Raw genomic sequence first — 15223 nt, 5'->3', positions numbered from 1 at the left:
TCACTCCTTTTCTTCTAGGACTCTGGGGCCCGGAATGACTGTCCAAAGTCTCCCGGTTAGTAAGATAACAACTGGTCTGACACTCCCTTCTTTGGGGGCAATTCTTTCTCTTCAAAATCATCCTGAGCTATACAAATTCACTGTCAGCACACACACACACACACACACACACACACACACACACACACACACACTTTAGGCTCTTCAGTGTACTTACTAGGGACCAGTTGATATCTTTGAGCAAATTATGTCTTCTTTCTGTGTCATTCCCACCTCTACAAAGTGGGTCAGCCAACCCCATCTCACCATGGCTGTGAGAGATAAGCGCTAGCTTCCTGAGTAGTAAGGACTCCTACCATCTTCCCACCGCTTGCATGGCACCTGGCCCCTTTATTTGTGTCGGTTCGTCAAATCCTTATAACATTCTTCAGAAGAAGAAATGGAGGACGGGGGGGGGGGGGTTGTAATTTCTCTAAAAATCACAGGATAAGAAAATGATGGCGAGGGGTTGGGGATTTAGCTCAGTGGTAGAGCGTTTGCCTAGCAAGCACAAGGCCCTGGGTTCGGTCCCCAGCTCCGAAAAAAAAAAAAAAAAAAAGAAAAGAAAAGAAAAGAAAAAAAAAATGATGGCGACAGTACGAACTTAACCGTGGTTGCTTTTGGCAATTCAAACTTCAGGGCTCTGGTATGAATTGTTCTCTCCTTCCTGGATGGTAGGAATGATAGGCCAGCATCCTTACATTTAGAGGTCCGGGGGGCCTGTGTGCCACCCCTGGTTCGTACAGTGCGTAGGTGGGGGAGGTACAGCCGCCTCCAGGCACCTGCAAGCGGGTCCAGGCTTGCTAGGAGACCAAGCAGGCGGTGGGCGGGTCCGGGCGGGTCCCCGGAGGCTGTAAAAGCCGGGCAGGATGGAGCTCTGACACTGAATCGGCGGCTATGGAGCGTCCTCACTTCCCGCTGGCGATGGGCCTTGGCCTGCTCGCATTCTGCCTCCTGACCCTATCCCCGGATGCCCGCGCTGAGCTGCGGAGCCGCAGGACCGGAGAACGCCAGAACCTGTCACCCGACGACCCGCGGGTGCTGAAGGCCGCACAGGCAGCTGTGGCCAGCTACAATATGGACAGCAACAGCCTCTACTACTTCCGAGACACCAAAGTCATCGATGCAAAATGTCAGGTAAGGTTGCTGGGGCAGAGTGACTGTGGCGAGGGAGAGAAACAATTCGGAGAGGGTGAGGGACAGCGGACAGGGGACAAGCAGAGGGCTGCTTGGCTTGATACCAAACACAAGGGGGCACTAAAACCAACCATAACGCCTGGACCATTCTATGAAATACTTCAAAACAAAGAAATAGCAAAACCCCCTGGCAACCAACGTTATTTAAATATCAAAGAAATGCAAGATCCAACCTCCTTTAGTTTAACTATCCTCACTGCCAGGAGTGGGAGGGCCCCGTGTAGGTATCACGTGCTATTGTCCGTGGCTGCTTAGCTGCAAGACAGGTATTGACACAGGAGCTCTCCTGCTTCCTGCCTAGGACTTTGCTCCACCCTTGGGCACACATAGAAACCTCCACCTCCATTCCAAGTCTGCATATGTGTGCCAGATGGTTGGGGGAGTGGGCGACTTGTAGAGGGAGAGAAAGAGTAAACACACAGGCTGGACTCCCGGCACTTCTCTCATCTGCCCTGTCTTGTTCTCAGCTGGTGGCTGGCATCAAGTACTACATGACTGTGGACATAGAAAGCACAGAGTGCAGAAAGACCAGAGTCTCTGGAGACCACGTGGACCTCACCACCTGCCCCCTGGCTGCAGGAGTGCAACAGGAGGTAACAGCATTGTCCCCATCACAACCCTGAGCAGTATCTGAGCCCCTTAGCTTGTCCCTCCTGACTAGTCTATCTGGTCAGGCAAAAGCCTGGCTCCACCTGTCCTGTTTGGCTTTTGTGTGACTCAGGCCAGGGTGGGGTGCAGGAAAGAGAGACTGGGGATTCTTCTTTGGGTGGGAGTTGCCTGATAAACCTGGGATCATTTCCTGCCTTCTGATTCCATGTTTTGGGACCACGAATGGTCTGTCCCTGGCTCCAGAGAGAGGTGGCAGTCAGGGGGCTGACTGCTGGGAGAAGGAGGCTGGCACCAAGCTCACCCTCCTTGTCCACTGTGCTCCCCCCCTCAGAAACTTCGTTGCAACTTCGAGCTCCTTGAAGTCCCTTGGAAGAACACCACTCAGCTTCTAAAGCATGACTGCGTGCAGGTGTGACTGGCCCCAGGGTGACAGCGTCAGGACCCCATGGGAACCAGCATGGCGGGCGGAGGCACCTCAGGGTCATGAACTACACCTGCTGTAATAAATCTCCAGCTGTTCCTTGCACTGGTTTCTCCTGTGTGTTTCTTACCCTGACTGACCTTCACTCTACTCCCAGGGACTGTCAGAACCCCTCGGCTGACAGGATACTGTGCCTTACCCTCCTCAGGGAGTCCCTGCTGACTCGTCCGAGGCAGTACTGAGGGTATGCTCCTTAGACGGAAGCCCCTCTTCCAGACATTTTCAGTGGTCTCCGAGGTAAGGGAGGAGGAGACAAATCAAAGACTCAGAGGACGGATGCTCAAGACTAGTGGCAGTAAGGATGTCTGTGAAGGGGACCAGCGTCTCTTCTGGGGTTCGTGCTGGGAATCCGAGGAGGATGTCGTCAGGGGTCAGAGGGCCGCAAAGGCTCATGACTCAGGCCAATGAGAGTATTAGTGGCTCAGCTCTCATTATTGCTCTCGAATGGTGAAGCAGCAAAGAGCATTAGACAGCAGGCTTGTGGGGCACTCATGGTATCTTGTTTCCCTTCAGCAAGGTACAGGCTGTGGCAGCAAGCAAAGCCCTTCATGTTTCAGTATCTGGAACTTTTTTTTTTTCCTGACAGGGTTTCTCTGTGTAAACCTTAGCTGTCTTAGAACTCACTCTGTAGACCAGGCTGGCCTCCAACTGAGAGAACCACCTGCCTCTGCTTCCCGAGTGCTGGGATTACAGGCGTGTGCCGTCACAGCCCAGAATGTCTGGAACATTTGGTCACATACATATTGAGGGAATGTCAAATTCCCAGACTACAGTCCTCTAAGGCCCTGACACAGGGTCTTATGGGCGTGACTCTGGCATAAGGGGCCTCCGGGCAGTCTCCAATCCAGTCCAGTCCCCTCATCTGCCAGCTCTTGAAGGGAAGCCCATATCCTGCTGAACTCAGTACTGAACAGCTGTGTAAGATGACTGGTCAACTCCATGGGTCCCTCAGCACTGATTCCCCAGCTCACAAATATTCTTGTGCATACTGGTGGCTGGAAGTGACTTTCTCTGAGTTCCCATAGGCCAGAGGCTATGAAGCCAGTACATGGCTCTCACAACCTTCCCAGAGGTATTTTCTCAGTGTTTTGCACTGGGCAGGATTCCTAAAGGAACCTGAGCCATGGTGCTGTAGAGGGAACAGGAGCTACTGTCCTGGAGGGGTCATTCTCACAGGAGGGACAGGGTCCAGGCAATGTCATGTTGGACTGAAGGAAACAGGGTTTAGATTCTTTGTAGTTGTAATTCTTGTTATGCACATGATCAAATAGAGTGAGGGGAGGTAGTCCCAGGACCCACTCGGGCGCTTGTAGACATGTCCTGGACATAAGCAGAGACACCAGGCAGAATGCATTCACATTGGAGAAGCAGGAAGTGACACAGAGATGCGTACACAGCACCCTCCTCCCAAGCCAGCACTTACATCAGGCCCAGAAGTCTTGCTCAGATATACTAACATGCATCTACCCTGGAGACAGGCCATAGTCATCAGTGGCTTTGGGAGCACTAGGAGGTGCTAGGTTCAAGCTGGCATCACTGGGGTGGCAGGGAGGGTAACCAGCCGTTCTTCACTCTCACACACCTCCTTCCTAAGAAAGATCTCACACCTAATTCGTTCCTCACCTCCACCCCCACCCTAATTCTGAGAGCTCCTGAACACCAGGGCAGCTGGGGTTCTGTCTACCACCTTCAAAGGCCACATCTTAGAGGCAACGGAGGCCGAGTGCCACCTGGCACACTGACACACCGAGGACCTGGATTTGATATTGAGAGGGGGGACAACTTGCAGCCCTGCCTCTGCTAGAGCCTGATACCCGTGACAGTGCAGTTCGTGTTGTGTAGTCACTACTTGGAAGATTTCCCAAATTCCATCATGGAGAGACACCAAGCATGCAGCCCGTAAAGGGCAGGTGACTGGAAATACTTGTTGAATGAATGTGTGAGGCCTGGGGAGAGGCAAGAGTCAGGACATCTGTCTTGTGGCTTCTCCACGCCTGGAATCAGTGCCCAAATCCCGGATGCCATTTCCTCTGCTTGTACTCCTGGGCCTGGGCATGACCAAGCAAGGTTGGGAGAGCCGCCTCCACCAAGCGGTGTTCTCTCTTAAGTTTCTGGAGAAAGAGCTGCTGCCTGGGCCAGACCAGTGGTGAGTGTGGGCGCTGGTCAAACCACCATCCTCCAGCTCCCTCCCATTCTGGAGCGCCTCCAGCCTCCACGACCCTCTAGATTGGCTTCTACTAAGAGTAATATGGCTATAAATGATGGAAGATGGCCGACTCTTGATGAGGAGCTCCTGGGCCAGAACTGAAGGGCACCTTGACTCAGTGCTTAGCACAGACAAGTGTCCCATTTGTGTCCCACTGTGGACACAGGGCTCTGGACATCCTGCTTGGGTTCAGGCAGTACATGGGCAGAAGCAGCCATTTTCTTTGGCCCTCTCCCAACAGCAACTGGTCCTTGTCACATGGCCCTATCCCCATCTACTAGAAGGATAAGAGGCCTTCTCTAGTTTTCACTAAGGTTTTGTGGGGAAGGTAATGTCAATGACTTTTAACTTAGATTTTTTTTTTTTACATTTTTATTTTCATTTATATGCATGTGTGTCTGTGTGTGAACTGTACATGTGAGTGCAGGGCCCATGGAGACCAGAAGAAACTGTTGGATCCTTTAGAGCTGAATTATAGGTGGTTGTAAGCAATCTTATGTGGGTTCTGGGAACTAAACTTGGATCCTCCTGAACACCAGCAAGTGATCTTGCCCTCTGAGACCCAAGCCATCCCCATAGCTCTTCTCACTCTCTTTAAACCTCTGGGTCCTTTTAAAATTTTTCATTTATTTTTGGTTTTCAAGACAGAGTTGGGCTGGAGAGATGGCTCAGTGGTTAAGAATACTTCCAGAGGTCCTGAGTTCAGTTCCCAGCAACCACATGCTGGCTCATAACCATCTGTAGTGAGATCTGATGTCCTCTTCTGGTGTGTCTGAAGACAGCTATAGTGTACTTACATATAAAAAATAAATAAAAAGGCAGTGTCTCTCTGTATAGCCCTGGCTGGTCTTGAACTCACAGAGATCCAACTGCCTCTGCCTCCCCAGTGCTGGGATTAAAGGCCTGAGCCACCAACTGTCCATTTGGGTTCTTAGTATTCCCACTGAATTGCTACCCTTATGTTTAATGTTGGGGTTCCTGGTAAGCCTGAGTTCCTTGGTGCTGGGCCCCATGCCTGGCCTCTGGTGCAATCCTGAACATTTTGGGATATTTCAATCTGTTCTTTTTTTCTCCCACCCCCAGGCCAGATAGGCTGTCCTCAACTAAGGACTCCACATTTGGCCTTCCATCCCCTCCCACACTCCTCTCTCTGTACTGCTCTTCTGATCTCTGCTAATGCACTGTTCGACTGAACTGAGAGGCTGGGATCTGGTGAAGCCGGAGGAGATCCAAGAAGAACCCTTACACTTGCAACTGTCAGCACATGTCAGTGGCACACTGTTCAACTCCCCTTGACCTTTGCTTCACGCTAGCCAGTGAGGACACAGAGCCCCCTGGGGTTTTAGAAAACTCTATTGGGACCTTAGTCCAACATGGGTCTGGATAGTACCAGCAGTGTTAGGGCCTTGTCCCAACCCACCCAGGTAGGTAGCTTGCCAGAGACTCAAGTCAATATTCTTCAGGGTCACTTCCCAAAATCGTCGTCTCCAGCCTGTAGGGTCAGATAGGGTGTGTGTGAATGAAGCAGAGCCAGCCTTTGGCAACTCCATGCCACTGTTACTCAGAACCACATTTGTGTAAGAGCTTCTACCCCTCCCCCCAGCCTCTCTTTTCCTTTCCCCTGCCCCTCTCCTTCCTGGCTCACCTCAAATGCAGTGTCCACAAGCTCATCGATGACAAAGGCTTGGGAGCGAAACTTCTGCTGATGCAGCTCCACAGCTGCCACCAACTGCAGGAACTGGAAGTGGAGCTTCCGTTGCCTGGAGTTGGGTAGAGACAGGGACTGGGCTCCTAGGGACCTAACATGGCTCTCCCTGCCCTGACTAGATGTCTCTCTCCAGCATGTCTCCTTCTCTAGATTGTACTTTTTTACTTATTTTGTAGATGTGTGTGTTTGTCTACACATGTGTGCATGTGAGTATACGTGAGTGTATGCCTGTGGGTACACGTGAATGTGTGCATGTGAAGGCCAGAAGTCAGCACTGGGTGTCTTCCTCTATTGTTCCCCACTTTACTTTTTAAGATGGTGTCTGCCATTGAACCCGGAGCTCACTGCTTGGCTGACTGGCTAGTGAGCTGCAGGGACCCTCCTAACTTTACATCCGCCTCAGCACTGGGATTACAGGTTCCCGGGTGCACAGCGACACCTAGTGTTTTGCACCTGTGTTGGGATCCAAGCACAGACCCTCCTGCTTATACAGAGATTGCTTTACAGACTTAGCCATTTCTTCTAGCCCCTGCATTTCTGAGATGAGTTCCCACTGAGTTGTCCAGACTGGCTTTGAACTTGTGATTCTTCTGCCTCAGCCTTCCAAGGAACTGAGGTTACCAGCATACACCATTATACCTGATGTGTCTGGCTGTTTTTCAACAACCAAAAAGTTTGCATGTGTCTGCACCATAGAAGCATCCGTAACGGTTCATCTTCTAGCCACCCGCATCTACACAAGCCTCTCGGTAGACCCACTCGACCACCTGCCTATCCAATCATTGCACACTTACCTCCCCCACCCCACCCATTCTTCCCCAGATCCACCCACTCAGTCTAAATAACTGTGTTGTCCCGTGTTCATTCTCACTCACTCGTCCACCCACTGGATCTTATCAATCCATTTGCCAAGCACATTGGGAATAGAAAAAGCAGGTTGCTCCAAGGAGGTTGAGATAAACAGGAAAGAGGTATCACCCTTGGGCCCAGACAATACAACCCATTGTAAGTGTCAACACCATGCCTAGGGCCCTTTTAGAGGAAGTAGCCAGGACTTTATCCAGAAAGGAAAGGAAGATCTAAGATCAGAGCTTAAGCCAAATGGAGAGTAAAAAAAACAAAACTATACTGAAAGACACTCTAAGTGTTGGAACCAGTAGGGACTACACCCCCAAAGAATATGGCAGAGGCCACAATGGTGGCTCAGATCCTGGAACATGTAGGATAAACAGGAGAATGACCCAGGAGGCGACAGTAGTAAGGAATTTAAACTGGCTCTCTCATATACTGATCATGCAAGCCTGGTATCAACATCTAACAAGAAAACAACAGTGTAGCCAGAGACTAAGCAGTAGTCCATGTGTCATCGTAGAAAAAAGTGTGGCCAAACCAAGGTTATGCCATAGGTAGCGATGGCTATGATCTGAGGAATCTAACACTACCCCAGTCACATAGAACTCGGAACACCAGGCTGCAGATGTTGCATTCTGTCGTGGTGAGTGGAGTCCAGAGGACATCAGCTTACAGCTGTGACCTGTATAATGAGCTGGAGCCAGACTGGCTGCAGGGAGGGAGCACGGGGCTTGGCTTCCACAGAGAACCTCGAGAGAACTAGGCCTGAGAGCCAAGTCACAGCGGTCTGTTGCTAAGGACCCTAGTCTGCACCAAGGATCTTCAGCTGGCTTGGCCAGGCATGGATTTTGATGAGCTTTCACCATGTGACCTCCAGACCCTAGCCACATGATTCTCCACAGTACCCTTCAACCTTCCACTTGGCAGAAACTTGTCAGTGACCCAGCAAAGGGCCTGGCAGCATGGACAGGAGTGGCAGTAAAAGAGTAGAATTTCTCTTTGGGTCCCTGGCACCCTCATGAAGCCTGCATCTGACAAGGGTTAGGATACTTTAATAGAGAAGCTGGGCAGTGGTGGCACCTACCTTTAATCCCAGAACTTGGGAGGCAGAGGCAGTTGGATCTCTGAGTTCTAGGCCAGCCTGGTTTACAGAGCAAGTTCTTGGACAGCCAGGGTTACAGGGAGAAATCCTGTCTCAAAACAGAACACATGTGCATACGTGCGCATCTGTAGGGGTGCTCTTGAGCGCGCGCGCGCGCGCATGTGTGTGTGTGTGTGTGTGTGTGTGTGTGTGCCCCCGCACACGTGCGCGTGCGCGCGCACACACACACACACACTCACACACACACAGAGGGAGGGAGGGAGGGAGGGAGGGAGAGAGAGAGAGAGAGAGAGAGAGAGAGAGAGAGAGAGAGAGAGAGAACTCTCCTATGATCCTTGTAGTGAAGCCAACACAAGTCCTCTGAGAGCTAGGAACCGCTCCTCACTGTCCAGCGCTGCTTGTGCTTCCCACGTCCCATTTGTAGCCTTGGAAACAAGCCTTAGCCCTCCACCTACTCCCTTCTGCCCAAGACAGATAGGCAATACAGGCAATGTTCTTTGACTTCCCATCCAACCATCCGGCTCCAGACTTCTTGCCCTGGACCCACCCCAGCCCTTCCTTCCATCTCCTCACTTCTCTGTCATGTTGCCAAACATTCTCTCAATAAGCTGCGTCTTCAAGGTCTCCTCAGTCATTTGGGCATCCGGGTCTGGATGGAAAGAAGGGACATAGTGAGGAGGATGACCAGATTCAGGAAGGTAGAGGACTGGGTGTTGGGGTGACCACCATTGATCCTAGTATTCAGGAAGCAGAGGGGGAGGATCTCTTAGTTCAAAGCCAATCTGGTCTACAGAGCAAGTTCCAGGACAGCCAGAGCTACACAGAGAAATATCAAAACCCAAAACCCAAAACCAACCAACTAACCAACCAAACACCAAAGGGTAACAAGGCAGACATGTAGACCAGATCCAGGTTATCATTTGAGTGCTGAACCAAGTCATTCCTCAAATCGCTTTTACTGCCTGTTGATTGGAGCCAATTTCTTTCACTTAGGTAATTATCAACCGTAAGTAAGCTCTTACGCTGATTTTACAACAGGGTCTAGAAGTTCAGATTCTGATATTCATCTTTTTTCCTCCTCTTTTTGCCTCAAAGATTTAAAAAAATTCCCTGTGTGTATGTTCTGTCAACATACATGTATGCATGTGTGCCCTACCCATCCATGGAGGCCAGAAAAGAACATCAGATCCCCTGGAACTCCCCTTCTCTTGAGACAGTGTCTCATGTAGTCTAGGATGCTTCAGAACTTCTGATCCCCGCCGCCCCAAGCACTGTGATTACAGGCATAAGTCTGGATGAGCATACATGACCTTGAGTCTATGGGACTCATAACAGCAGTTGTAAACATCTCACGGAGGGCCAACTGTGGCAGGCACTGAAAGTTAGTTACATAAACCATAATTCGTCCTTTCAAAAATTAATACATATAATTGGCTTTTAGAAGACTGTCCAGAATCCTTTGGACCAAAGTCCTAAACTTGGATAGCCTTCCCAAATCTCAGATTCTAAACCTCTGGAACAGCCTGGCTACTCAAGAGAGGACACGGACAGGCGGGAGTGGGGACAGGTCGGTACCTGCTTTGTTGAGATCTGTCAAAGAGTCGTCCAGCAACTTCTCATGGACCCGGGCAGCTTGCTGGAGAAAAGGTGTCCATTCTAGCAGGGTCTCTTCCCTGGAGTGTCATTCTTCCACCCCCCGCCGTCCCCGCCCCATGTGTGTGGTACCTCCTGCTTCACTTTCTCTAGGCCTTTGAGCAATGCCATCTGGAAGTTGTCTACCAGGACAGCAATCACCAGGCTGCAGAGGGGACAGTGGGGTGCTCTCAACGGAGACACCAGAAAAGAGGCCACATACTGTTCTTTGAGTCCAGTGTGGCTTGCTGAGGGTGAGAGGGCTGGGGGTGGGGTGGTTAGGTGAGGAGCTGATGGCGTAGCTGGGCAGTCAAGAAGATCCTCACTTGAGGAAGATGAAGTACTGGATAATGATGTAAATCACGAGGATGGGGATGATGTACCAGGCACCTGGGGGGGGGAGGGGAACGGTCAACCAAAGGCATTCCCCAGCTGCCACCCTCTCCAGCAGGTATCAGCCTGGGGGAGGGGAAAGGTCAACCGAAAGGCATTACCCAGCTGCCACCCTCTCCAGCAGGTATCAGCAGCCCCCATATGGTAGATGTAATTGAGCCATTAGTGTCTGCTAACCAGGCCCTGGACCCTGGCCTCTACCCACCTTGGGCCCTGTTGTCTATGTAGATGAGGGACCAGTCATCCAAGGTGAGCATGGTGAATAGGGTGAAGAGAGTGGTAAAGATGTTATTGAAGCGCTTGGGGTCTGACTCCTGAAACAGTGCCCGGAGCACCACAGAGAAGAGGACTGGCAACTGCTTAGGGCCAAACCATTACCAGATCCCTCACCGCTCACCACCTCTCACCAGGCCACACTCAGCCCCTCTAGACCTGCTTCTCCCCACTCCCACTGCCCTAGGCCAGCAGCCGCCCAACCTCCACTGCACAGGATACAGAGACAGGTAAACATGAGGGAGAGGATAGCTGTGATGGACGGCAGAGATCCACTCAGAGTCCCGGTCACTTCGTGGAGGCTGGTCAGGATGCTGTGGGCAGTGACGGAGAGGGAGTCGGAATTAGTGGGGACGGCGGTGGAGAAGCTGTAGCTGGTAACCAGACTGGGCACTAAAATTAAGGTGTCCCTAATTCATTGGTGACTTAGTCAAGTCTTGATCCTTCCCTGGAAAATAGAGATTGATCTGTGCGTGGACCCCAGGGAGGTTTATTCCAAGCACGACAAGGGGCTACAATGCCCACCCACCATCTCAGAAACAGGTCACATGGATTCCCTGGAAATCTAGGCCCATGTTCCCTTTTCCTTGAGAATCTCCACACCAAGGGGTGCGGCCTCGGTGGCAATGACCTGAGCCTCCGAAGGACCCGAATGGCCCGCAGGGCCCGCATGCTCTTGAAGACTTTGAGGATCCGGAACATGCTGTGGTTGTAGAATGAATAGGAGAGCGAGTTTATCTGGAGGAGCACAAAGTCCAACGCTGCCATGACCATGATGAAGAAGTCTAAGGGCGGAGCGCTGCTTCAGTTTTAGGGAGAGCCCGACAGACCCTTAGCCCAGACCCACAGGTTTTCCAAAACCATCATCCCATCCCCGTCCCTTTTCTGTCCTTAGCTCCCCACAAACAGTTCAGCGACCCTCCCCGTCCTGTGAAAACCTGCTCACCCAGATTATTCCATGGGTCGTAAAAATACTCCATGCCCAGAGCGATTAGCTTGAGGAAGGCTTCTATCACATAGATGGACAGGAAAATAGAGTCCAAAACCATGAAGTACCATTCTGTGGGGTCACCAGAGGCTTTCTCAGTGACAATCCCCAGAGCCTGGGCACCCTCTACTTCTCCCTTCTTTATTAGTACCTCATGCCGGCCAAACACTCAGGCTTTCTTGTTTTTGTTTTGTTTTGTTTTATCCTTTGGGTTTGTTTGTTTGTTTTTTTAGATAAGAATCTCACCATGTAGCTCTGGCTGACCTGGAACTTGCTATGTAGGTCAGGCTGGTCTCAAACTCATGGAGACCTGCCTGCCTCTGCTTCATTCTTCTGGAATTAAAGACATGTGCCAAGCCCTCTAGCTCTTTTAAAGAGCTTAACCACCCCATTTGTGGGTTTTCTTGTTTGTAAAATAGGAACAAGAAACAGGCTTGGCAAAGTTCTTTATAAGCATACATACATTTAACATGTCCTAAAACTGCAGCCTTCAACTGTGGCAGTAAATGCAGTACACAGAGTGACTCTTCAATCACCTGGCTCTACTGGGCTTCAAGAGGCCAGTGGTCTCCGGTTTTCACTTTTACTACTCCAGGGCCTCTTGGTAGAGGTCTTACCAGCACAGGGCCCACATGGAGTGGTAGACTCAGACCATATTGCCACCTGGTGGCTACAGCATGGCCTGCAATTCTTGGGTTCTCTGCTGGACTTGAGACTATTTTTACCTCTGGGAATGTCAATAAGTTGCCAGAGGGTGAAGACAGGGTTTCTCTGTGTAGCCCTAGTGATCCCGGGACTCACTTGGTAGATCAGGTTGGCCTCACACAAAGAGCTGAGTCCCTCTGCTTCCTGAATGCTGGGATTAAAGGCATATACCACTACTGCTAGGCTTAACATCAATTGTAAAGACCTCTTGGCACTGGGTCAGGCTCATGGGAGGACCCAGAGTCACACCAATTGTTCAGCATAGGGACAAGGGCACCTGACTCTTACCACCTCGGATCTCTAGCTCAGTGAAAGTCTGGGCCACAAGGACGATTGTGTTCAGGCAGACCACGAGGAAGATAAAGGTCTCAAAGCACAGGGACTGGGTTAGTGTCAATAACATTTGCCGGAGACCCAAAAGGAGTTGGCTTATTTTTTCCCATATCAAATGGAAGACATTCCCAGAGTGTGCCTTCTTGTGGGTCCTCTGGGCCTCTGTAAAGAAGTCAGAAAGTTATGCTTATGCAGGTCGTGATGGGGTGCAGTGATCCCAGGTACCCTCTCAGATAGACATCCTCTTGTCTACTCACTAATGCCATCTGGCTTGTCCTGTACTGGTCCTGGACTCACTGTCCTTATTCCTTCCTCATCATGGGCCAAGATGTTTGGGACGTGGTTTGGCGGGCTCTAAGCATTCCTGACCCTACACTCCAGATTTATCTTTGTTCATATGCAAACTTAAAGACAACCTAATTCTTGTCACCATCCCACCCTCTTGGTGATCTCCTTTTCCATTTAAGATCCTGCTAAATCATCCTACCCCTTGACTACTTTTCCTATTCCCATTCAGTACATCGCTAGTCCTCTGGTCACTCATGAGACTTTTGCTGTATTTGCTGAACTAGTAGGCACAGAGTCCGGGAGACTAACTACTGAGCTCTCTCCATGCCTTCCAGTAAGTTGGCTTTTTCTTTTAGGATTGGTTCTCAGAACATGTCCTCAGCAAGTGCTTCACAGCTTAGTGGGGACAATGCGGACACAGAATCCACAGAAGCAAAGATACCAGGCTCCTGTCATTAGATGGCCTGGGATTGTACCCAACCTTAGCTTTGGACCCTGAGAGCGAAGCAACTGTCCTAGCTTCTCCCCTACACTGCTAGCACCCAGGAAGACTAGGTATCTACATCTGATTAGATCCTCAATGGTGAAAACACGGACATTTGAGAGAAAGAATGGCTGAATGAGGCTGAGTAAAGCCAGGCTTTCAGAGCCAGAGCCAGTAAGGGGTGAGACAGTGAGCAACCAGAAGGAAGCGGCTAATAGAATCCATACACAAGTGGGGACTGGGTTTCCTGATGGCTGAAGAGCCAGTTCAGGGTCTCGGCTAGAGCCGTATGAATCTAACTGAGGAAAGAGGTAGGAGTCTCGGCTGGAACCCCAGGAAAGACTCACTTTTGCGTTTCTGAACATGGTCCTCATCGCTCCAAGAGACTGATTCTTTCAAGCTATCCCCGGAATGAACTTGGCTGGAAACATAAGATTGAACTCCCAAGTGAGACTGAGGCATACTGGCTAAGCTCTTGGATCTCATATGAGAAGGAGAGGTGCCTTCTGTGCTGTGGGACTTGTGTGAGAGCTGGGAAGCACTTGGGCGGCGATGGCGAATACGGTCTTTGTACTTCAAATAATCTCCACGCCGGCGTCGATGCTCACCACGTTTAGAGCTGGCTCGCTGGCCCTCCTGTTGCTGACCGACTTGGAGACCAGATCTTTCCTGGTTTTGGTACTCCTCACCAGAGCGATGGGAAAGGTTGTCTGAAAGGTCAGACTGCCTTCTGCTCTGGCGAGGGTCAAGATATTGAGGCCTCTCATAGTGGTGATGGGTTTTCCCTTGGTGGCTGCCAATAGAGGAGGGATGGGACAAAGCTACACTGGGTTTACGGGGGTTACCTTGGTGGGAATGATAGGATTCAATATGAGATCCATCTTGGGGTCCACCAGAGTGCTGAGACTCAGCAAGGGGATGAGGTCCGCCATAAGTGTGAGGGACATTAGTAGGTGATGTGGAGAAGTGGGCCCTGTCCTGATGATAGGAATGATGGGGGAAAGCACTATCATGGAAGTCTGATCCACGCAAATGCTGGGATTCATTTTGTTGATAGAATCCAGCATGCTGTTGGGATGGTTGTGGGGACACCCCATGTTGAGGAGACTCATGATGAAGGACTCCACCGAGGCTTGGCCTATACAGTGTGGGGTGGGGATAGGGGTAGGAGGATGGTGGGTGGAAGTGATGGCTTGGATCCAAGCTACCAGAGTGTGTCTCATAGTAAGACTCGTCTGTCCTTGAAGGTTGATCCATGACTGTCTTGGAGACCCTGGAACAAAGACAGCTCAAGTGTAGAACCTTAAGTCCCTTTTCTGGATCTCCAAAAGCTAAGCTCAGCCCAACTACAGCTACAGTTTCTAGGAAGGTCTGAGTATTCTCTTAGAATTCTCCTCTCTATGATCTCAGCAGCACGCGTGGGTCTCAGTTTTACAAATGAGGACTTCTTTTGGGCTTATAATTCAGAATTGAAAATTGTTGTGTGTAAACAAAACCAAACCCAAACAAATATAAGATAAAGAAAAAGAATTATTGTATTTCACTTACCTTTTTAGTGTAAAACAAGAAAACAGGGCTGGGTGTGATAGAACAGAACTCCAAACCCAGCACTATAGAGGGAGAGGCAAGTAGAACTCTGTGAGCTGAAGACCAGTCTGGTCTACACAGTTCCAAGTCAACCAGGGCTAAATTGTAGGCATAAATTTCTTGCAACCTACTTTTAATAAGGGTCAAGCTCTCCTCTAGCCCACCATCCAGCAGAGGTGAAAGAGAAAAGTTGTTAGGATATGGGGGACATGGACCTGCTCAGCAATAGTTCTTTGGGGGCAAGCTGGATCTTTGGCAGCAGTTCAGCCCTGTAGCAAATACTAAATATGATCCAGCAGCTGCAGACCAGTCTTCTAGGCAGGCAGACAACCAGGCATGAACCAGC

General features: G+C 50.5%; 2 protein-coding genes across 4 annotated transcripts; one reads left to right on the top strand and one right to left on the bottom strand.

Annotated features, from left to right (window-relative positions):
- Positions 1-662: 662 nt before the first annotated feature.
- Cst6 (cystatin E/M) lies at positions 663-2371 on the top strand. The gene is given in 3 exon segments (NM_133566.1): positions 663-1176; positions 1704-1829; positions 2177-2371. Coding segments are annotated over 3 exon segments (450 nt in total). The 5' UTR covers positions 663-936; the 3' UTR covers positions 2261-2371.
- Positions 2372-5867: 3496 nt separating this feature from the next.
- On the bottom strand, positions 5868-14663 carry Catsper1 (cation channel, sperm associated 1). Of its 3 annotated transcripts, none has more exons than NM_001432598.1 (12): positions 13638-14663; positions 12474-12680; positions 11439-11552; positions 11124-11277; positions 10715-10806; positions 10425-10568; positions 10153-10216; positions 9920-9992; positions 9770-9830; positions 8768-8843; positions 6178-6292; positions 5868-6024 (listed from the first exon to the last, which is right to left on the bottom strand). In NM_001432598.1, the coding sequence occupies exons 1-12, from the start codon at positions 14545-14547 to the stop codon at positions 5998-6000; spliced, it is 2037 nt and encodes a 678-aa protein (NP_001419527.1). In that variant the 5' UTR covers positions 14548-14663; the 3' UTR covers positions 5868-5997. The 3 variants fall into 3 exon arrangements, with proteins under 3 accessions (NP_001419527.1, NP_001419528.1, NP_001419529.1); NM_001432599.1 differs by having other exon boundaries at positions 11439-11501; NM_001432600.1 differs by lacking the exon at positions 12474-12680.
- Between the last annotated feature and the right edge of the window lie 560 nt (positions 14664-15223).

The sequence above is a fragment of the Rattus norvegicus genome, chromosome 1 (genome assembly GCF_021556685.1).
Source record: "Rattus norvegicus strain SHRSP/BbbUtx chromosome 1, alternate assembly SHRSP_T2T, whole genome shotgun sequence".
NCBI classification, from domain to species: domain Eukaryota; kingdom Metazoa; phylum Chordata; class Mammalia; order Rodentia; family Muridae; genus Rattus; species Rattus norvegicus.
The sequence above is the reverse complement of the archived record's forward strand: the minus strand, read 5'-3'. Positions and strand labels throughout refer to the sequence as shown.

Bases quoted from the DNA above. Each gene is read 5' to 3' on its own strand.
- Catsper1 (NM_001432598.1), bottom strand. From the start codon at position 14,547: ATGGATCAACCTTCAAGGACAGACGAGTCTTACTATGAGACACACTCT. The intron at 6,293-8,767 runs GTGAGGAGATGG...ACCCAACTCCAG, and splicing joins TTTGGCAACATGACAGAGAA to GCAACGGAAGCTCCACTTCC. The intron at 6,025-6,177 runs GTGAGCCAGGAA...CTGACCCTACAG, and splicing joins TTGTGGACACTGCATTTGAG to GCTGGAGACGACGATTTTGG.